Genomic DNA, 22546 nt, shown 5'->3' with positions numbered 1-22546 from the left:
CAAAGATGAAACGCAAAGGGTTTTAGTCAAAGATGACGAGATTAAGGAGAGATAGAAGGATTATTTTGATAAGCTATTTAATGAAAGTCATGCTCAGGATCTTGGAGACTTTTCCATTCCTTTTCATGAGATGAATCGTGACTTCATGCGCAAGATTCAAAAGAAAGAAATTGCAGAGGCTTTGAAGAAAATGAAATCAAGAAGGGCAGTTGGCCCGGATGGTATACCTATCGAGGCTTGGAAATGCTTGAGTGAGAAAGGTTTAGTATGGTTGGCAAATCTTTTTAACAAGAATTGGCGGACAAATAAGATGCCTAATGAGTGGAGGAAGAGTACTTTGGTGCCTCTTTATAAGAATAAGGGTGATATACAAGATTGCACAAACTATCGTGGTATAAAACTCATGAGTCATACTATGAAACTTTGGGAGAGGGTGATTGAGTATAGGTTGAGGAAGGTTGTCATGATATCGGAGAATCAATTTGGTTTTATGCTTGGAAGATCAACTATGGAAGCTATACATCTTCTTAGACAACTTATTGAGAGATATAGGGAGGCGAACAAAGATTTTCATATGGTTTTTATTGATTTGGAGAAGGCATACGATAGAGTACCTAAGGATGTTCTCTGGTGGACAATGATGAAGAAAGGTATCTCTCTCAAGTACATTAATATAATTAAAGATATGTACGAAGGAGTAGTAACCAATGTCCGCACTTGTGGAGGGGTGACAAACAATTTTCCTATAACGGTTGGGTTACATCAAGGATCTGCATTAAGCCCTTTCCTTTTTGCTATAGTGATAGATGAACTTACGAGACCAATTCAAGAAAATGTGTCGTGGCGTATGTTGTTTGCTGATGATATTGTTTTGATTGATGAGTCTAGAGCTGGGGTTAATGCTAAGTTAGAATTATGGAGACAGACTTTGGAAGCAAGAGGTTTTACGTTGAGTAAGAGTAAGACAGAATATATGGAATGTCGGTTTAGTAAGCAACGAAGTAGTGATGAGAGTGTAGTGAAGCTTGGTGAGCAAGAAATAGCGGTGGATGACTGTTTCAAATATTTGAGATCTATCATTCAAAAGAATGGAGAAATTGATGGAGATGTAAATCATAGGATAAAGGTTGGGTGGATGAAATGGAAGAGTGCAATTGGAGTGTTGTGCGATCGTAGAATGCCATTGCGGTTGAAGGAAAAGTTTTATAGGACGACTATTACGCCCGCTTTACTATATGGTACGGAATGTTGGGCTGCCAAGATACATCATATTCAAAAAATGAGTGTAGCTGAGATGCGTATGCTGAGATGGATGTGTGGAAATACAATAAAAGATAAGATTCAGAACAAGGAGATACGTAAGAAGGTAGGCGTTGCACTCATTGAAAATAAGCTGAGAGAGAATCGTTTACGGTGGTTTGAACATATTCGACGAAGGCCTAATGATGCTCCAGTTAGAAAGATGGAGAAATGGGAAAATATATTAGTTAAAAGAGGTCGGGGTAGGCCTAGGAAGACATGGATGGAGGTGATAGGAAAGTATATGAATGCTTTGAACCTCACCGAGGACATGGCATTGGATAGAAATGAATGGAGGAGAAGGATTCATGTGGAAGACCCAGAATGATTTTCTTTGTTGGTTCATATCGCCGACCCCAATTGTTTTGGGATGAAGGCGTAGTTGTTGTTGTTGTTGTTGTTGTAGTGTAACGACCCCAACTCATGCCCCTCGAAAATGCGATTTTTTTTATCTAGATGTGACAATATTCCCAGAGACCTGGGGTCTTTACAGTTCCACTCATCGCCGGATAACCACACACCACAATAGAGCTTACACTTATCTTCCATACCAAAACAAACCATGATTCATTTATTGAAATACTAATAAATATGTCTAGAGACACTTGCATAACTGATTTTTTCAGAGTGCAATAACGATTTAATGAACAAAAAAGGAAAACAAAAGCAGAGCCATGATGTCCCTCTGCGATTTATCTAGCGGTGAGTGGAACTGTAAAGACCCCAGGTCTCTGGGAATATTGTCACATCTAGAGAAAAAAAAATTCCGCATTTTTGAGGGGCATGAGTTGGGGTCGTTCGAGGTTTGGTATCAGAGCCACCATAATATCTTACACTTTTATCATCATTTTTGCAATAAATTTTAATTTTTGAAAGTGAGCCATGTCCTGAAGTTTCAGCAAGTCGTGCCTCGTACTCCAGAGTAGTCGTCTTCACTGGTAAGGTTATTTAAGTAATTTTATCTAAGCATTGACATTTAGTTTGCTTGATTGTATGTAGAAGTAAACTTTATTATAGAATACACTAGAAATCGTATGTGATCTTTAAAAAAAGTAGTTGTTCGGGATCAACCCAAGAGGTGTAGGATCAGAGAGGGTCTAATTTTGTGAAATGCACGTGTGTTGTAGATGTCGTATACTCGCAGATGTGCTTCGTCCTCTACTGCTGCCCCTGCAAACTGGCAGGAGCAAAGGGATTTTATGATGGAAGCCATCCACACCTTGACCGAGACCATGACGGCTCAGGCGGCACAGACAGCACAGGTTGTGCAAGCGGCACAGGCTGCTCAAGCGGCACAGGCTGCCCAGGCAGCTGCGCAGGCAACCGTACAAGCAACAGCTCGCGACCCACCTGTCAATGTTGTTCCAAACGCGGACGGCGCTTTCTTCGAAAGGTTCCTGAAGTTGGATCCACAACTTTTTCAGGAAAGGCAGACCCAGAGACAGCGAAGAACTGGGTTGAGGAGATGGAGCGGGCGTTCGACGTCCTATCTGTCCTTGAGGACAGAAAAACATCTTTTGGCACGTACCGTTTGAAGGGCGATGCCAAGAAGTGGTGGGACACCCTGCCAAGGGTGAAGTTCGCTGACTGGGACGAGCTTCCCTGGGAGACGTTCAGAGAGGAGTTTCTTGATGCATACTTTCCCTCCTATGCCGAGGAACAGATGCAACGAGAGTTCCTCGATTTGACTCAGGGGACCATGAGTCTAGTGGACTACACTACAAGGTTCCGGAACCTCGAGAGGTACTGTCCGAACCTCTTCAAGAGTGAAAAGGCAAGGGTGGGGAAGTATGTGCACAGATTGAAGGATGGGTTGCGGACTCGCGTCCTGACGAGTCAACCTACTACTTTGGCCGATGCGATTGAGTCTGCTACCGTTCTGACTAAAGATTGGGAGAAGTCCAGGGCTACAATTAAGAAAGGGGGTGGCAATGGAGATGGTTTTTTCGGGCACGACGAGGAAGAATCCACCAGTAGGCGGAAGGGTTCAAGGTGGCAAGAAACAACGGACCCATGATGGGCGATAACACAATCGATTCCAGCAGCAGAGGCAACATGGTAGGGCCCTGCCAGTGTGTTGCAAGTGCGGCAAGAGCCATTTACCTGGCTTTTGCCTTATGTTTAAGGGGGTCTGTTTCCAGTGTCAACAACCTGGGCACATCGCTCCTTTCTGTCCGAACAAGCCTGCGGTTCTGGGAGGACAACAACCACCACAGCAGCAACAACAGAGGCCTCAACAACAACAAGGTCAGCGCAGGACCAATGGGCGAGTCTACGCGGCTGCAACAACTACTCAGGGCCATCAATCTGATCTGATCGAAGGTATATTCTTAGTTGCTGAACACTTTGCACGTGTGATGTTTGATTCTGGTGCAACACATAGCTTTATTTCTTCTTCGTTTGCAAAGTTGCTTGATTTGGTACCTTCTAGCCTCGAAAGGGCTCTTGATGTGATGTCACCTATGGGTGCATTCTCCTCCTGCGGGAAATATTTCCCAACAGTTTGTGTGGTGATAGAAGGCCATGATTTGTCTGCCGATTTGGTCATTTTAGATATGACATTTTATGATGTCATTTTGGGCATGGACTGGTTGTCCAACCATAATGCGACCCTCCAGTGTCGGGGTAAGAAGGTTATCTTAGAGCGTCCCAATTTGTCTGCGTTGTTGCGTCGTTCAACGAGATCGACCGACGGGGTGAGGGTCGTCTCAGCTTTGAAGGTCCTCAAGTACCACAAGCAGGGTTGCGTGATGTTTTTGGCCAGTGTGTCTGCTCAAGATAGTCAGGCGACACCCTTGGAGCAGTTAGATGTTGTCCGTGAGTTCCCGGATGTCTTTCCAGAGGACTTGTCGGGCTTGCCGCCATATCGGGAAATCGAGTTCTCAATCGAGCTAGTGTCTTGTACAACACCAGTTTTTCGAGCTCCGTATCGCATGGCACCTGCGGAGTTAGTAGAATTGAAGAAGCAGTTGCAGGAGCTTCTTGACAAAGGATTTATTAGACCGAGTGTGTCCCCTTGGGGTGCACCGATCCTCTTTGTTAAGAAAAAGGACGGCTCAATGCGACTTTGTATCGATTACCGTATGCTAAACCAAGTGACGGTGAAGAACAAGTACCCACTGCCGAGGATTGACGATCTGTTTGATCAGCTGAGGAAGGCAAAGGTGTTCTCGAAGATCGACCTTCGTTCTGGGTATCATCAGTTGAGAATCAAGACGGAGGACATTCCAAAAACGGCATTTAGGTCCAGATATGGGCATTATGAATTTCTAGTGATGTCCTTTGGACTTACAAATGCCCCTGCGGCGTTTATGGACCTGATGAATCGGGTTTTTAGTTTATGGTTGGACTCGTTTGTCATCGTGTTCATAGATGACATTCTGATTTACTCAGAGAGTGTGAAAGAACACCGAGAACATCTACGAATCGTATTACAAACACTGAGGGAACATCAAATCTATGCTAAGTTCTCAAAGTGCGAGTTTTGGATTGATAGAGTGATGTTTCTCGGTCACGTAATATCTGAGAGAGGAGTTGAGGTTGACCCAGCCAAGGTAGAGGCTGTTTTGTCATGGGAGCAACCAAAGACAGTGACTGATATCAGAAGTTTCTTGGGATTGGCGGGCTACTATCGTCGATTTATTCAAGACTTCTCGCGTATAGCTGCCCATATGACTCGACTGTTGCATAAAAGAGTAAAGTTCGTGTGGTCACCTCGATGTAAGGACAATTTTCAAGAGCTGAAGAATAGACTGACCACAACACCCGTTTTGACATTGCCTTCTGGGACAGGTGGTTTCGTCGTATACAGTGATGCTTCCGGGACCGGACTGGGCTGTGTCGTCATGCAGCACGACAAGGTCATACCGTATGCTTCTAGACAATTGAAGGTATACGAGAAGAATTATCCCACGCATGATCTGGAGTTGGCGGTAGTAGTCTTCGCATTGAAGATTTGCGCCACTACCTTTATGGAGAACAATTTGAGGTTATGTCTGATCACAAGAGCCTCAAGTATATTTTTACTCAGCGAGATTTGAATCTGAGGCAGTGTAGGTGGTTAGAGTTCTTAAAGGACTATGACTTCTCCATTGCTTACCATCCGGGTAAGGCGAATGTGGTGGCAGACGCACTTAACAGAAAGGCGACAGTCACAACTGCCAGCCAGATCAGACGCAGTTGGAATTTGATCGAGGAGTTGGTCAGATGGCGGCCATTTGCGGGTGATTCTGGACGCATCATTTGTGCGGGGATGCAGGCAAGACCAGAGATCATAGATCGGATCGAGGAGCTCCAGTCAGTCGATCCGGATTTTGAGAAGCTATGTGAGAGTGCCCAAAAACCAGAAGCGCAGTTTCGTCGAGAGGAGGACGGAACCATCATGTTTGGAGACAGATGGTGGGTTCCAAAAGCGTTACGGGAGGAGCTGATGAGTGAAGCTCACAGGTCGAGATATTCCGTTCACCCTGGTTCAACTAAAATGTTCAAAGATCTTCAGAGGACTTACTGGTGGAATGGGATGAAACGAGACATCCAAGAGTTTATGTCCCGGTGTCTTACCTGTCAGCAGGTGAAGATTGAACACCAAAGACCTGACGGACTTCTACAGCCACTTGAGATTCCAGAGTGGAAGTGGGATGACATTTCGATGGATTTCATAGTAGGGTTACCTAAGACCCGACGACAATGAGATGCCATTTGGGTAATAGTGGATCGCTTGACGAAGAGTGCCCATTTTCTTTCAATTAGAATCAGCAAGAGTTTGGAAAGTTTGGCCAACCTTTACGTCGATGAGATCGTTAGACTCCATGGGGTGCCGCGTTCGATAGTGTCAGATCGAGATCCGCGTTTCACATCTCGATTTTGGCGCCAGCTTCAGAAGGCTTTAGGCACAACGTTGAAGTTTAGCACTGCGTTCCACCCACAGACGGATGGACAGTCGGAACGTACGATCCAGACGCTCGAGGATATGCTAAGAGCATGTGCGTTAGATTGGGCTGGCGATTGGGACAAACATGTGAAGCTGGCAGAGTTTTCGTATAATAACAGTTTTCATGCCAGTATTGGCATGGCTCCGTATGAAGCTTTGTACGGCCGAGGTTGGGGTGAGAACAATGGAGTCTCCCGAAATCATCCAGCATTATGCGGATCAGATACGTTTAATCCGACATCGATTGATTGCAGCACAGAGCAGACAGAAAAGCTATGCTGATCGGCGGCGCAGGGAGCTCAAGTTTGAGGTGGGCGATCATGTATTGGTTCGAATTTCGCCTACGAAGAGTGTCTTTAGGTTTGGAAAGAAGGGGAAGCTGAGTCCTCGGTATGTTGGACCCTTCGAGGTTTTTGCACGAGTTAGGGAGACCGCATACCGAGTAGCACTCCCTCCCCAGTTTTCGCAGATCCACGATGTATTCCATGTCTCGATGTTGAGGAAATACGTACTTGACCCCCCTCATGTGATTCATTATGAGGTGATCGAGGTGCGGCCTGACTTGACTACGGAGGAAAGGCCAGTAGAGATTGTAGACCGTCAAGAAAAGACGCTGCGAAATAGGACGATTTCGTTCGTGAAAGTGTGTTGGCAGCATCACGGGCAGGATGAGTGCACTTGGGAACCTGAGGCGGCTATGCGTCAAGAGTACCCTCATTTATTTGGTACGTTCTAATTTCGAGGACGAAATTCTTTTTAGGGGGAAAAGATGTAAAAACCGAAAAGTTTTGCTAATAAATTTTGTTTATATTACAAAATATTTCAAAAAAAATGCAAATTGGGCCTAGATCCACATTTTGGATCAAGGACCCATAAAGGGGTAATCAGGTATAAATGATATCAACCACAAGTTAATAATAATAAAAATAATAAAAAAAATTTAATTATAAAGTTAATCCAGGATCCACAGTTGGATCCATTTGGATCCAACTTGTGGATCCATATCATTTGGGGGCGGGTTGCGGGTCTCGGGTCCGGACCCGAGCCGCGCTCTGTGTAACAAGGCTTATAAGAAAAAGGGGCAACCTGATAAGGGTTGCCCGATAAGTCTGAAACGAAAGAAGAAAGGGGGTTAGGGTTCTGAGAGAGAACCCTAACCAAAATCGCAGGAAAGAAAGGGAGGGGGCTTGAAGCGCAGCCGCTGGAGGGAAGGGGGCTCCGATTTTGCCGGGCCTTCCTCTTCAAAAGGGGGTCCCAAGTTGGTCTCCTTCCCCATTTTTTTTTCACTCATCTCTCTCTCTTTCTCTGTCGGTGTGCGCACGCCGGAGGAAGGAGCCCCATTACCGGCGAATCCCCGGCCATCCGCAGGTGTTAAGGGCCCCTCGAGCATCTCCTTTCACGGCAGTTGGGAGGAGCGTCACCTGTCTGCACCCCTCTGCGACGTTCGTTTTCGGCCATCAGAAAACCACCGTAAGAGGTACGGGTCCCCTCTCGTGGAAATGAATGAGAAATCGAACCCTGGTTCAATTTTGTGCTCTTTCCTTTGGATGGAAACCGTGAAAAAAAAGGGATTGGGGTCGTCGCTTTAGTTGATGGTGGTAGGCGACAGGCCCAACCGACCCAGTCGGCTGGGCGTTGTGTTAGTTTTGGCAGGGTCCCAACCGACCCAGTTGGCTGGGTACAGGTGCTGGTTGTGGCAGGGCCAAGGCAGGCCCAACCGACTCAGTCAATCGGCTGAGTGCTGGCCTGGGGTCTCAGGTAAAAAAAGGGGGGGGGGGTTTAGGTTCAATATCCTGATGTTCTTGCTTGGCATTGATAAGTACATTGACATCCTTGACTCTAGTGTGACGTTAGTCATTTCCTTTTTTGTATGTTTCATAAATTTGATAAGCCTGTGCGTGTTTCCCATAGTGGTGACTTTTGTTTTTCTGTAAATGAAAAATCTGGATTTGTGGGCTTACCTTAAGAAACTTTCTTTATGTAAAAACAAAAGCTATGGGCTGGGTATAGGTAGTGTGCTTCCTTTTATGTTAGGACCCATGGATAAAACCCTGTGTATCTTCTTGCATCTTCTGGAATAGTCTAAATGGAAGTAGGGGGAGAACTCTACATATGATTATGGACACATCCGTGTCGGGTTCACGCTGAGTTGTTCCACCAAGTAATGTGTGTTTATAAACCTATGTTGGATTGCCATTACACAATTCAGCTTGTGTTTTGTTTAAGACTTCAACTGTGTATATTGGCCTGCTTATTTTTACCTTGTTGTTGTGGGCTGAGATCACACTAGGCTGATAGTACAGTTCGTGTTATTTCAGGATGGAGTTTCGCTTGAGATGGGCTTGAAATCATGTTATCCATTCACACTCTTGCTTTCTTTATTTTTTCTTACATATGATTGAATATTATCGAATTAATGTTTTCATGGTATAGTTAAATCAGAGAGAAATCTGTAGCCTATTCCATGTGATGAATGACTTGCTTTTGCTGGCCTGTGGTACAGGTGTTACAAGAAAATATATACATAAATAGTTGTTAAACATGTATGATGTTGTGTACTGGCAGCACACACATGCCCAAGCTGGGCCTGGGTGTATTCTGTTGGGTCCGACTGATAGGGTCGGTTGGGCTTCGCAGGTTAAAAAAAATATACAGAATTTCATAAAGGGGTTTTTCTCTATGCTGTTTAGGTCTTGACAGCATACACAGGCCCAGACCGGGCCTGTGCATATGCTGTCAGACCCAGCCGACAAGGTCAGCTGGGCTGGATTTGTTTATTAAAACAAAAAGAAAAATAATATATAATTCCTGCTTTCCTCCTTCAGTGATATATTGTTCGGTTTGACAGGAGGAGTGTGAGTTTTTAATAGATGCACATTTTGATGGAAATGAGCAAGGTTATGAGTATACATGTAAAATGTATAGTCATGCTTCTACTAGACTATTGATGTCTCATTTAACATAAGTATGCGAAATTGCGGGGTTTATTCACGTGCACATACTCGCAGGAGATATGTATTGGTGGATACCCATATGTGATGAAGGTAGTACACGTAGTGAGAATGTAAAAATGACATGCTTATAATTGGGTTTATGGTTGCATGAGTGGACATACTTTTGACACTTTGGCCTAGTGTTATAAATAAAACACTACTTTTGCTTTTGTTGTGATGCATTGATGGCCTAATGGATCATCACCTGCCTGTAGAGCCGTGGACTTGGTTGTTTTTCTTATATGTTTAATAACATCACTCAAACCACACAAGTTGGTAGGGAACACTACTACACTGTTTCCGTTGTCCTCACGGGCTGGAGTCCCGTAAGGGTTCCCGCAAGGGGGGGATGTGGGTTTTCACTTTACCTTTGCATATGATGGTGCACACTTAAAGAATTGACTTTAATAAGAACAATGTAACTTATGTTCTGGGTTCTTCCATCTGGAGAATGAAGATCTTAGAAGTCCAGTCTTGGGGAGACTGTGAGGATACAAAAACTCCGTGTGCTTAAATTTGGTCCCCTGAACCCGATATTGAGGTTCCTTCTCCTCGCCACGGTTTTAGGGATAGTCTGCCACTTTACCCGGGAGTGGTGTGTTAGTCACAACTGTGAGGTTATGATACCAAGGAAGTGACACTTGTGGGCGTGGGGTGTCTCCTGTGTCCCCGACATTAGATGTGGAGGTCTAATGTTCCAAAGGTGATTCGGTCGAGGGCTAAGTTGGAACCCAGTAATAAAATACAAATTGTGTGCTAATCTACCCTGGGAACCTAACTTGACCTCGAGGATTTTACCCGTTTGGTGTATCCGCGGGCGATTAGAATTAAAAAGAAAAACTTAAATTATATGCATTTAATAGGGCATGCATATGGAAACATGAACTTAAATGAAAGAAAATAAGGTGTTCATACATTTCACATATATCATGCATAATTTTGCTATGCATTAGATCAGGCATGGTCTGTTTCACTTCCTTGATATATGTTGTTGGATGGGTGATGGTTACTCTTTAATGTATGTGGAATACCCTGCTTACCCAAAGTGAATACCTGTTATTGATTAAAGTTTTTGCATACTTAAAAGATGTTGCATGAATGCTTAACTTGGATTCAGTAGATGTAATAATTGTTTTTCCTTAAGGAGAATTGCATAAAATTGTACTTGTGTTCTTTATGCTCATTTATTTTCATTAGAGGGATTTGTACACAGAATCCTTCGGATTTCTGATCCCTCCTTTTTATGTTTTTTCACAAGAGCAGGAACTCAGTGAAGCGACTGGTGTATGGGCAAGTCACGGGTGTCACGCACTTGCTAAATAAATCGCAGAGGGACATCATGGCTCTGCTTTTGTTTTCCCTTTTTGTTCATTTAATCGTTATTGCACTCTGAAAAATTCATTTATGCAAGTGTCTCTAGACATATTTATTAGTATTTCAATAAATGAATCATGGTTTGTTTTGGTATGAAAGATAAGTGTAAGCTCTATTGTGGTGTGTGGTTATCCAGCGGTGAGTGGAACTGTAAAGACCCCAGGTCTCTGGGAATATTGTCACATCTAGAGAAAAAAAATTCCGCATTTTCGAGGGGCATGAGTTGGGGTCGTTACAGTTAGTTGGTTAATGTAAGGCTTTAATTGTGTTTAAAATTTAAATTATGTAGTTGTCTTTTATTTACATTGTTAGTTATCAGTTGCATGGTTTGTTATTAATTTAAATTATGTAGTTGCCTTCATATGTGATTTTATGGTTGTATTTTGTGCAATTCATTGTTGTTTTATATGATGATTTTTTTAGAATTTATGCTATTTTTTATTTTTTTGGAAATTTTATAAATTTTTATTAAAAATTTATGATACGTTTACGATACGATACAATACAGTGTTGCTTTGGGCCCGACCGATACAGGTAACTATATGTTACATACAACCTTAATGTCAACCACTTGGTTTTGAAAACAAGGAATTTCCAAATTATGTATGCAAGTTGAATAAAGCTTTATATGGATTGAAGCATGTGCCTCATGCCTGGTTTGATAGGCTTGCAAAACAATCTTGAAGGGCTTCAATTTTTTGACTCATGGGTAGACGCATTATTGTTTATCAAACATGAGAATTTAGAGACTTTATATATGTTGATGACATCATTGTCACTCGGAGTTCATAAAAGTCAGTTCAAGATTTAATTGATGCTTTTAGTCAAGAATTTTCTATAAAGGATATGGGATCATTGCATTATTTCTTGGGAGTTGAAGCGGCTAACGTTCAAGACGGTCTTGTCCTGTCCCAAAGAAAATATGTTTTTGATCTTTTGATCTTTTGATCAAGACTAAAATGGTTGATTCTAAGTCGTTTGTCACTCCTGCTGCTCCAACTATAACTTTGTCTAAAATTAGTGGGACTCCTCTTGAAGACGTGACATGATACAAAGTATTGTAGGTGCTCTGCAGTATGTGACTTTTACAAGTCCTAATATTGCTTATTCAATAAATAAGGCCTGTTAATTCATGCATGAACCTACCTCGGAGCATTGAGCACATGTAAAATGGATTTGACGTTACTTGGAATGGACTGTTAACTATGGTTTGAATATAACTAAATCCAATTTCAGGTTGTCTGCGTATTTTGTTGTTGTCTGGGCAGGATGTCTAGATGATAAAAGATCCACCAATGGCGATCTTAAATTCTTAGGCTCCAATATTCTCTCCTGGAGCTCAACCAAACATGTTCTTGCTAGGTCAAACACTGAAGCGGAATACAAAGCGATTGCAAGGGTTGTGTTAGAGTTGATTTGGGTGAAATGGTTGCTTTAAGAGCTAGGGTTGATCCAAATTCAAGTTCCTATTTTATAGTGTGACAATATAGGTGCCACTTATCTTGCTACAAATCCAGTTTTTTATGCTCGAGTGAAACAAGTTAAATAGATTTTCATTTTGTAAAGGAGAAGGTTGCTAAAAGAGATATATATGTGAAATTTACTTCCTCTGAAGACCAGCTGGCTGATATCCTCACCAAGGCTCTTCTTGGTCCACGATTTCATAAGCTTAGATCCAAGCTCAATCTCATAGCATTAGAGATTGGATTGAGGGGGCTTGTCTAGATGTTGGATTCACTCAATACAAAAGAACGTCTAAGTCAACGTGAAGATCCACAATCCAATAGAATAGTCTAGAAAGACAAATGAAGATAAGGATGGAGCAAGCAATGTAAGGCTTCCTAGTCATGATCAACAAGAAAGACAAGATAGCAAATAGTAGTGCCTTTCTAAACACATTTTGGAAAGTTCCTATCGAAGTTATCTTATTAAAATCAAGGAGGGAAACATATCTACCGTAATTGGGGACTTGGAAAAGAAGTTTGGAAATTGTAAACAAATGAACTGCATTAATTATATTAGTAATGGAAACATATCTTTCGCAACATTTTGAGAGAGAAATAGGCATCACGAACGTTGGTTGTTTTCTCAACCGAACCACGTTAAAACTTGTTCTTTCATTGTGAGTGTGCATGAGCCTTTGTTTTCCATCTAGTCGTGTCATCTAAAGCACCATATAATTGTATACAAATAATAGATTAATGGCATCTTGACGACTTGCTTGTATAGAACATGCAATTTGGCTTTCTATTTCAAGGAATGTAAACGTTCCCTTTTTGTATGAGTTTTGATGACTAAATGGATCTTGGACTTGTACAACTTCACATTTTGAATGATTTCTCCCAATTGAAGATAAGAAGATATTGGGTAGTAGAGTTGGAGAGAGAGGGCATTAGTTCATGGTACCCTTGTTCATTCATTCTCATATGTATATTGATTACATTAGAAACTGGGTAATATTCTGTGGACAATACCGAGAAGTGGGATCTGTGGACAGCCAATAAAGGACTGTCACAATAAAGTTTAAAAGTTGTTTTTAGATATAATTGAAGGCAAAGTGGGACTGGTCGATTATTCGGTTTGGTTCCATCATTGTGGCGGACCCTTCACTTTCATTGAATCGATGTGGGTTACCTCAAGAAATAGCAATAGAGCTTTTGATGGCATTTGTAATTTGTGGTCTAATCAGACAATATCTTACTTCCAACATAGGGCTTGCTAAAAGTAAAATTCAGGAAAAAGAACCCATTGTATGGGAAATACTTCAAGAAGTTATTCTGGGGCATCTTGTATTGCTAAATAGAGTACCTACTTCGCATATATTAGGCATACATGCTTTCCAACATATTTTAGTGGACGGACAAACTATTTGTTTACATCCATTAGTTTGTAAGGGATTTAATGCAGATTTTGATGGAGATCAAATGGCTGTTCGTGTACTTTTATATTTTGATGCTCAAGCATAAGCTCATTTACTTAGGTTTTCTCATACAAATCTCTTGGCTCCAGCCATTGGGGATCCCATTTCAACTTAAGATATACATCTCTATGTATTAATGATGGGGAATCGAATAGGTATTTGTGCAAATAGGTATAATCCATGTAACTCCCTAAACTGCCAAAACGAAAGAATTGATAAATGCCTCCATATAATTTATATATACATTTACATCCCTCAACAGGAAGTTAACAACTTAATGGTCAGCCATTTTGACCTGAATATCTCACCAAGGATCCTACATGTTTTGATTGACTTGTACCTTATGATATTTTTGAATAGTATGTCATTGCCTCTTGTAGCATTTGAATGCTTGCACTGGTTTTCTATATTAGGAGAATTTCTGCATCTTGTAGACATGCTTGTTCAAGGGTATATGTCTCTTTTTATTTGTAAACTGTGCTTGGTGATAATGTTGTCTTTGCTTACTTTGTCTTGGGCATTTTAGTCATTACAAATAATATTTAATGGGAGCCATGGTTTTCACTGGTAGACCCTAAATCAAGCCGCATACTTTATCTCCTCCTTTCCTTTTCTTTCTACTCATGTTTTTCCATTTCTGTTATTCCTACCTTATTTCTTAGCATGTTATCAGTGCTTAACCCTTTAAGATGTACTTGTCTGCCAACAGTTTACCTTTTGCAAGCTTATTTCGCTGCAATATTATTATTTCATAAATATTGCATTGCCCTATGAATAAAAATGTTGGTCATATGAACATTAGTAGATGGTTCTGTATGTTTGCCATTATTTAAACCTTTGAATATTGAAACTACGCTGCAGGATGCTCAGAATGGGGTGGCTGCTTTTGCTTTATACAATTTGTTTCCTGAACTTCCACTTCTTCAGCTTTTTTCAGCGCCTTACTCTTCATTTGTACTTCTATGGCTCCAAGGTGCATTAAAAGTTCATCTTGTTTTGTGTTTTCTGGGATACATATTAGGGAAACAATATGATGTGCTTAGCATGGTCACAAATATCGGCGGTATTTTGAAATTATCATGAAAAGGCGATAAAATGCCTAAATGAATTATTAAGGTTTTAAATGAGGGATTTAAAAAATATTGCTATACCTAAATTTCTCACGTATTTATCACACTTTTTATGAGCTCTTCAGTGATTATCTCATATAATAAGGGCATTTTTTTAACCGCCTATGCTGTAAGTAGCACTAATGAAGTTTCCGTAAAAACATCACCACATGCTATATTTAGCATTTGGGGCATTTTCCAAAACACCCATATGCTTTCTCGATTCTTGTGAACAAAAAAAGCAGCACTTATTATGAAGTACTCAAAAGGCAGGAAGTAGGAGGCCTCTTATAGCCAAGGCAGGGGCCCTCTTCTCCTCTCACGATCGATATGGACTAAAATTGTGTCCCACAAAGTTCCATTGAGTGACTTCAACACCGCTCTGAGCATCATAAGGTCCTTTTAAGTATCTTCATCACTGTTTTGGAGCATATTGAGATACTTAAAAAACATTTAATTTAATATTTTACAGGCATAAATATCAAACCACATTTCACTATAAATATCTAAGAATTTCCCAGTATTTTCACGAGAAAAATGTTTATTTGGAGTTTTTCTCCCAATATTTTCTCTTGTCAAGAAAATCCCGAGAAGGAGATTTGTGAGTCTGGTGCTTAAGATCCCTGCTTTTTAAGTTGTTCATTTACTTCTATTTGCATCTTTGATTAATTTAAACTGATGACTGCATTGAAATTTAACAGGTAAAGGATTGAATAGGCTAGAGGATGAGAATAACAGAAGAGAGGGTTTTGTAAATTCCTTGTTGGGTGAAGTTTGTTCCAGTTCCCCTTCTCCAACAGTTGACATGTACTTGCCACTTAGAGATGCCTGCCCTCATGGCTCTGACGAGACAAATGTTGATTACTACTTGGGAATTGTGAAGTCTGGAAGTATACTTATTCCACTTTTCTTTTTGAGCTGATATTTCAATTCAAGCTATTTTGTTGGAAGATTGTTATAAATTCTAGTTCGTACAACTCATATAACCACTGACATAGTTCAGACATATGGTATTTGGATTTTAGAGTTACTTATAATTCAAGCCTAAGAGAGATAATATGATGCTGGATATGTGGATTAGTATGTCTGCTATGTCCAAACATATATAGTGCTAATTTGGCTTGCAAACTTAGTTTATGTTTCTTTAGACATGGTGATGAATAGGGATCTTGATCAATAAGATTTTGTGTTCCTTCTTCGAACCTTTTAGTATGTATTGGACCCCTTCCCTGATCTCTTCAGGTGAGGAAGAACTCTGGTAACTTATGAACCTGTATGAAGATCTTCTATTTTGATGTCCAAATCTGTTGGATGATAGTATGCTTACCATTGATGAAACCATCTCCTCTTTTCATGTATCATAGCACTATACCATTTCTAGATTCTTTTGGACAAACTTTTGGTGTTTTCTTGTTTGTGTACTACAGTACTGGTGGGTTGTTAAACATTGTTTCTCTTGTGGATGTTTTGGATATTTCTCTCATGTGACATCTTGTAGGTTCTTGCATGGTTATGAGCTTTTGTTTATGTTTGATTTATAAATTTCTTCGACTTTGAATTAATGAAATTGGAACCATAGTAAAGCAGTCATGGTTTTCAGATACTAATAACAATTTTTTGGGACTTCATATACTTTTGTTGGTAAATCATGCTGTGAATCAGTACTTATTCCTTTGTTTCACTTTATTATCATGCGTTGCTTTGTTCTTTTGGGCTATTTGTCAGTATAAGAGTGTTATTTAGCAATATGGTGTACTCTTGCATTGATTAATTATTTCTCATGGAATGCTTCCTTTCCATGCAGGAATAAATTCAAAAAAACAAGGAGATGGCATCTTATTGAAAAATAGATTTGAGAAAAAGAGAAAAAATTTCAAGTACGAGGTAGTTACTTCCTGTACTCACAACTAAGTTTTTTGATGTTTTTCAGATTGTGCCTTGGACCAAGCATACTCTTCTGTTTTGATTGGAGTTAAACTATCTGTTTGTCAAGATTTAAAAACTTGTATGCATGGCTTGTTTGGTTTTAGTGTTATTCTTGGACATTAGGCTGGTCATAATTTTTACTATATGAGAAGGTACTGTATATAATAATGCATCATGCACGAGAAGGAAACAAACAATCAAATAACAGTTTCTTTTCATATGGGTAAAGTACTTGCTACGGGAATTGAATGTTAAATTATACCATCTTTCCTATATATATCTACATATATATAGATTGTGACACATATACATATATATATATATATATATATATATTCAATATATATGTCTGTGTCCTTCTAAATATATATAGATATATATACTATTTTTGTAATACCCACTAGGGGTAAAATAGTCTTTTCCCTGTAAACTCGCATATTGTTTTTTGGAATATGCTTTTCTTTTTCTTCCTTTCCTTTTGTATTTTCTTTTTATTCTTTTCTTTTTTTATTCAAATGAGAGGGGTCTACAGAGTCGTTGGACCCCTCCAACGGTCATATTTATGACCGTTAGAGGGGCTCCAACGAATCTATGGGAGCCCCTCCAAGGGTCCCATTATGTGTGTAAATAAGGGGCAAAGCCCCATGTATTTGTTAAGCTTCTTTAAAGTTCTTCTTAAGTGAATGCTATATTTTTTAGCTCTTCTCTCTTTCTTTGCTTATTTACCACTGTGTGGTTTGTTGTAATCTTGCCCATTAGTGGCTATTTGTTTGTGTGTGCATTTGTTTGTCTCTTTGAGACATTATTTCTCTTCATTAGCATTTTGTGTCATGGTATCAAAGCTTTGGTTGTGAAAAACATCCTTTGCTTTCTTCTTGCTCACATTTGAAGAGAGTAGTTTCTCTTGCCACTTGCTCTTCATTGATCTTCTTCAAAAGATGGCCGACAAGGATTCAAAAATAGATCTTTCATTCAAATTGAATGAGACAATTTACCGCATGTGGGCGGGCGCCATGAAAAATAATCTCAAAGGTAAAAAACTTTGGGGTTATGCGTGTGAAACCATTTCGGAACCACAATTGAAGCTTACAAGGAATGAAGATAATGAAGAGAAATCTCTAAATGAAGAAGAAAAAGCCAAAGCCATTCAAGTTTTTTCATAAAAAATGGAAGATTGGGAAAGTGAGCATGCCAAAATATTGGCATGGTTCATGAACAACGTGGAGCTAAATATATGCGCCAATCTTGCTAAATTCAAGAGAGCCAATGACGCTTGGTTTTTCATGAAAGTTATGTATACTCAACGTGACCTTGCTAGACGTTTGTTGTAAGAGACATTTTGATCGTGTTAGCATCTATTAAAAAATGACCCATTTATCAACTTGACGTTAAAAATATTTTTTTAAGTGGTAATCTTTGTGAAGAACTGTTTATGGATCCTCCGTCGGCTCTTGAGATTGGAAAAGGGAATGTTCTAAAACTTAACAAAGTTCTTTATGGGCTCAAACAAGCTCCAAAAGCTTGATATGATTTATTTAGCAAAGTAGTTCTTGCTAATGATTTTTCTTCTTGCTATACTGATACTGCATTGTTTGTTAAGATTACAAGAGAGCACATAACAATATTATTGTTATATGTGAATGATATGATCATCACTGGTAATGACAAAAAAAGGCATTGAGTGTATTAAAAATATTCTAAAAGAAATTTTTGATATGTATGACCTTGGTTTTCTAAGGTATTTTTTAGGGATTGAAGTTGCATACTCTCCTAGGGGGTATGTTCAATATCAGATGAAGCTTGCATCAGACATTATTGCTCGGTCTGGGTTAACTGATGACAAGAAAGTGGAAACTTCGGAAGTTATCAACGCCAATATGAGAGCCAATGATGAAACTCCTTTTTCAGATCCCACTCCTTATCGTCAGCTGATTGGTTATCTAATTTATTTATCTATCACTAGTTCAGATATTACTCATGTTTTGCACAGTACTAGCCAATTTCAGACTGCCCCTACTTCAATTCACATGTCAGCACTTATGAGGATTATTCGATATTTGAAGGGCACCATAACAAAAGGATTATTCTTATCATTTTCTTCATTTTTAATTTACTTGCCTACAATGACTCTGATTGGGGGGGGGGTAACCCTGATGATCGTATTTCTACAACAAGTTACTGCGTGTTTCTTGGAGAGTCACTAATTTCTTGGAGATGCAAGAAGCAACAAAAAGTTTCTTTTTCTTCAACAGAAGCTGACTATCGAGCGATGGCTACCACTATCACTGAACTTGTCTGGTTGAGAAGCTTACTCAAAGACATGAGCGTCAACTTCTCTACTCCTTTGAAGTTGTGTTGTGACAACAAGAGTGCTATTTACATTGCTAGCAACTACACCTTCCATGAGCGAACAAAGCACATAGATATGGATTGCCACTATGTTCGTGATGAGTTCTTACAGGGTATCATTCAATTACCCTATGTTTCTTCTGAGTACCAGCTAGCGGACTTCTTCACCAAAGCCTTGCCATCGCCTCACTTCTATTTTCTCTTTAGCACACTCTCGGTGATTTCACCGTGTGTTTGAGGGGGGGGGTGTTAAATTATACCATCTTTCCTATATATATATAGATATAGATTGTGACACACTATATATATATGTCTATGTGTCCTAAATATATATAGATATTTATACTATTTTTGTAATACCCACTAGGGGTAAAATAGTCTTTTTCCTGTAAACTCGCATATTCTTTTTTGGAATATGCTTTTCTTTTTATTCTTTTCTTTTTTTATTTAAATGAGGGGGGTCCACATAGAGTCGTTGGACCCCTCCAACGGTCATATTTATAATCGTTGGAGGGGCTCCAACGACTCTATGGGAGCCCCTCCAAGGGTCCCATTATGTGTATAAATAAGGGGCAAAGCCCCATGTATTTGTTAAGCTTCTTTAAAGTTCTTCTTAAGTGAATGCTATATTTTTTAGCTCTTCTCTCTCTCTTTGCTTATTTACCACTTTGTGGTTTGTTGTAATCTTGCCCATTAGTGGCTATTTGTTTGTGTGTGCATTTGTTTGTCTCTTTGAGACATTATTTCTCTTCATTAGCATTTCGTGTCATTGAGCAGTTTTTCTTGGATTCTACTGTTCTTGACATTTGAAAATTTCAAGAGCCATTTAATTTTTTTTTTGTTACATTTCCTAGGTTCCGGTAATTCTTTTGATTATTTTTTAAGGAAAACAATATAGTACTTGAGGGTGATTCAGTGGAATCATATTTGCGTGGAATCTTTTGTTTGTAACAGTATCTTTTTCTTGTACTTTTTATTTTATTAGGGGATGGAGACCATACCTGAGAAATGCATTTTTTTCCATTGTTTGAATCTGATAGGATTGTTTTGATATCAAACAAAAACTCAAGAAATATGATGTAAATACTGCCCTAGCAACAGATTTACAATTTTGAAATATTTCATATACCCTCTCCTAGTGAAATCCATCTTTAGCTTGATTACAGTACAAACCTAGTTTGTCTCTGTTTTGTGTTAAAGAAGAAAAACATGGCCGCATTCTGCAACTTATTCACACTTTTTAGGGTATACTTGTATGTAGATTTGTCGTTACTAACTTAAATGAAGATTACTAACTTAAATGAAGATATCACCGTTAAAATGTACAGTATCAATATATATATATATATATATCATGTATATATCATGTATATATCATGTATATATCATGTATATATGTATGTACATTTTAGAATGTATTTAGGGCATATATGTACTTTTATGTTTCTTCTTTTTTACTTTTATTTTTGCATTTTCTATACCCTTTTAGGGCATTTTTGTAATTTAGTTGGACCAGTCAACTAGCCGTTAGTGCTACCTAAAGGCTAGTTATTCTAGCCGTTAGGAAGCTCTAACGGCTAGCTCTCTTGCCCCTCTTGTATATATATGGGACTATCTAGTTATTCTAGCCGTTAGGAAGCTCTAACGGCTAGCTCTCTTGTATATATATGGGACTATCTCCCTTGTATGAGTATGTATTCCTCTTGATGCATTTTGAGATTTAATAAAATATTATTTTTTGATATTTAGTGATCTCTTGTGCCATTGTGGTATGTTTTGTTGCACGTGTTCTAGCCCATAAGTGGCATTTGTATTTCTCTCATTTGTGGACCTCTTCATTACATGGTATCAGGGCCTTGAGCTCTTGATCCTTGGTGACATTGGGGTCGTGCCCGAAGTGCTCGTGTGCTTGTCGTGCTCAAGAAGCTCGTGTGTTCTTGGGCTCGTTGGGATCCCGTCCTTCTCCTTCTACCTTTATCCTTCCTTATTCCTCTCCTCTCTCTTCTCTCTTGACCATGGATGACAAGGAAGTCGTGAACTTCCTTCCTTACAAACTCAACTCATCCAACTATGTGCTGCAACTCATCCAACTATGTGATGTGGGCCAACTCCATGAAACATGACATATATGTAAGAGGTTTGTGCAGATTGGTTGATTGTTCTAAAAAGGAACCTCAACTAATCCTTACAAAAATAGAGAATGAGAAGACCGTAGAGCTTCAAGGGGATGAAAAGACTAAAGCCGTTGTAGAATACGAGGGAAAATGGAAGGAATGGAAGATGGGCCATTTAAAGGTTATGATGTGGCTTATTAATAGCGTGGACATTTCAGTGTATTCGAATCTTGCCAAATTTGATTATGCCAACCAAACATGGTGCTTATGTTCTCCATGCCACATATTGCCCACATATGCCATCTACAAAACAAGGTTCAGACCATGCAACAAGCAGAAATGACCATAAGGGAATACTGTAGTGCTTTTTCCCTACTTTGGGGTGAGCTTTTGATGTTGGAGCCTAAGTGGCATTGCATCTATGATGTTGAACTTTGCCAAAAGCAACTTAAGGCAAAACACTTCCAATTCATAAATGGACTAAGATCATAATTTGATAAAGTGAAGTTAAGTCTTTTATACAGGGCGGGATTTCATCCATCGATGAAACCTTGGAGGGCTCACTAGGGAGGAAAATAGGTTGAAGAATTTTGCACAACCTAAGAGTGGAAGTGACTCCATTCTAGCCGTATCTAGACCGGGGTCCAATACAAAACCTTACAAGCCCCCTCATATTTCAAAACAAGGCAATGAGTATGAAGGCAAAAAGAAGATTATATGCCACCATTGCAATAAACCAACACACATCAATCGGTATTGGCCCAAATTGAAGAAGAGAGGAAAAAAGTGGCTATAGTGGGAACCTTACAAGAACCTAAAGTGGGAAGTGAATGGTGCAATGACCATCGAAAACATGTCCCTTCATCAACTAGTTGAAGCGCTCCAACCATTGCTTAAAGGATCTTCATCTCTTACGGGTGCAACAATTTCCTCCTCATCTCCTTCAGGTATGTCGCCTTAGCTACTTGACTCCGGTGCCTTTTTTCATATGACCCCAAATCATGCTTTATTATTTCAATGTAATAAGGAATGAAAAGTGTATTTTGCCTCAACCGTCGATGGCACATTTTTTAATGTTAAATGAATAAGGACTTTAAAAAATTCCAAAAGTTTTTGTGCACCTATTGTTGGACTCATTCCAAAATTGAATTTGAACCTCCCTTTTGTTTCTCAAATTGCCAACCATGACTGTAAAATCACCTTCTCATCAAATGCTTGTTGAGTGCAGAATCGCCAGTCATAGAGGCTAATTGGACAAGGCGATAGAGGAGGACTTTACATTATGGATTTTTTGCATTTACCAAGAAATACTTTTTGTTGTACAACAACAACAACAACAACAACAACAACTACGCCTTCATCCCAAAACAATTGGAGTCGGCGATATGAACCAAAAAAGAAAATCATTCTGGGTCTTCCACATGAATCCTTTTCCTCCAATCATTTCTATCCAATGTCATGTCTTCGGTGAGGTTCAAAGCATTCATATCCTTTCCTATCACCTCCATCCATGCCTTCCTAGGCCTACCCCG

General features: G+C 39.7%; 1 protein-coding gene across 7 annotated transcripts in view; it reads left to right on the top strand.

Moving 5' to 3' along the window:
* The window catches only part of LOC149836674 (RNA helicase family protein), a 307604-nt gene that overhangs the window by 25497 nt on the left and 259561 nt on the right, over positions 1-22546 (top strand). For all 7 annotated transcript variants that reach the window (XR_016431827.1, XM_090005515.1, XM_090005514.1 and 4 more), the window contains 3 exons: positions 14378-14489; positions 15327-15515; positions 16430-16509. Coding sequence is in view for 6 of the 7 variants with exons in the window: in XM_090005515.1 (XP_089861641.1) it covers positions 14378-14489; positions 15327-15515; positions 16430-16509 (381 nt within the window). In the remaining variant the exon portion in view is untranslated. The remainder of the gene's footprint in view (positions 1-14377; positions 14490-15326; positions 15516-16429; positions 16510-22546) is intronic.

The sequence above is a fragment of the Nuphar pumila genome, chromosome 5, assembly GCF_984573655.1.
Source record: "Nuphar pumila chromosome 5, dmNupPumi1.hap1.1, whole genome shotgun sequence".
NCBI classification, from domain to species: domain Eukaryota; kingdom Viridiplantae; phylum Streptophyta; class Magnoliopsida; order Nymphaeales; family Nymphaeaceae; genus Nuphar; species Nuphar pumila.
The sequence above is the reverse complement of the archived record's forward strand: the minus strand, read 5'-3'. Positions and strand labels throughout refer to the sequence as shown.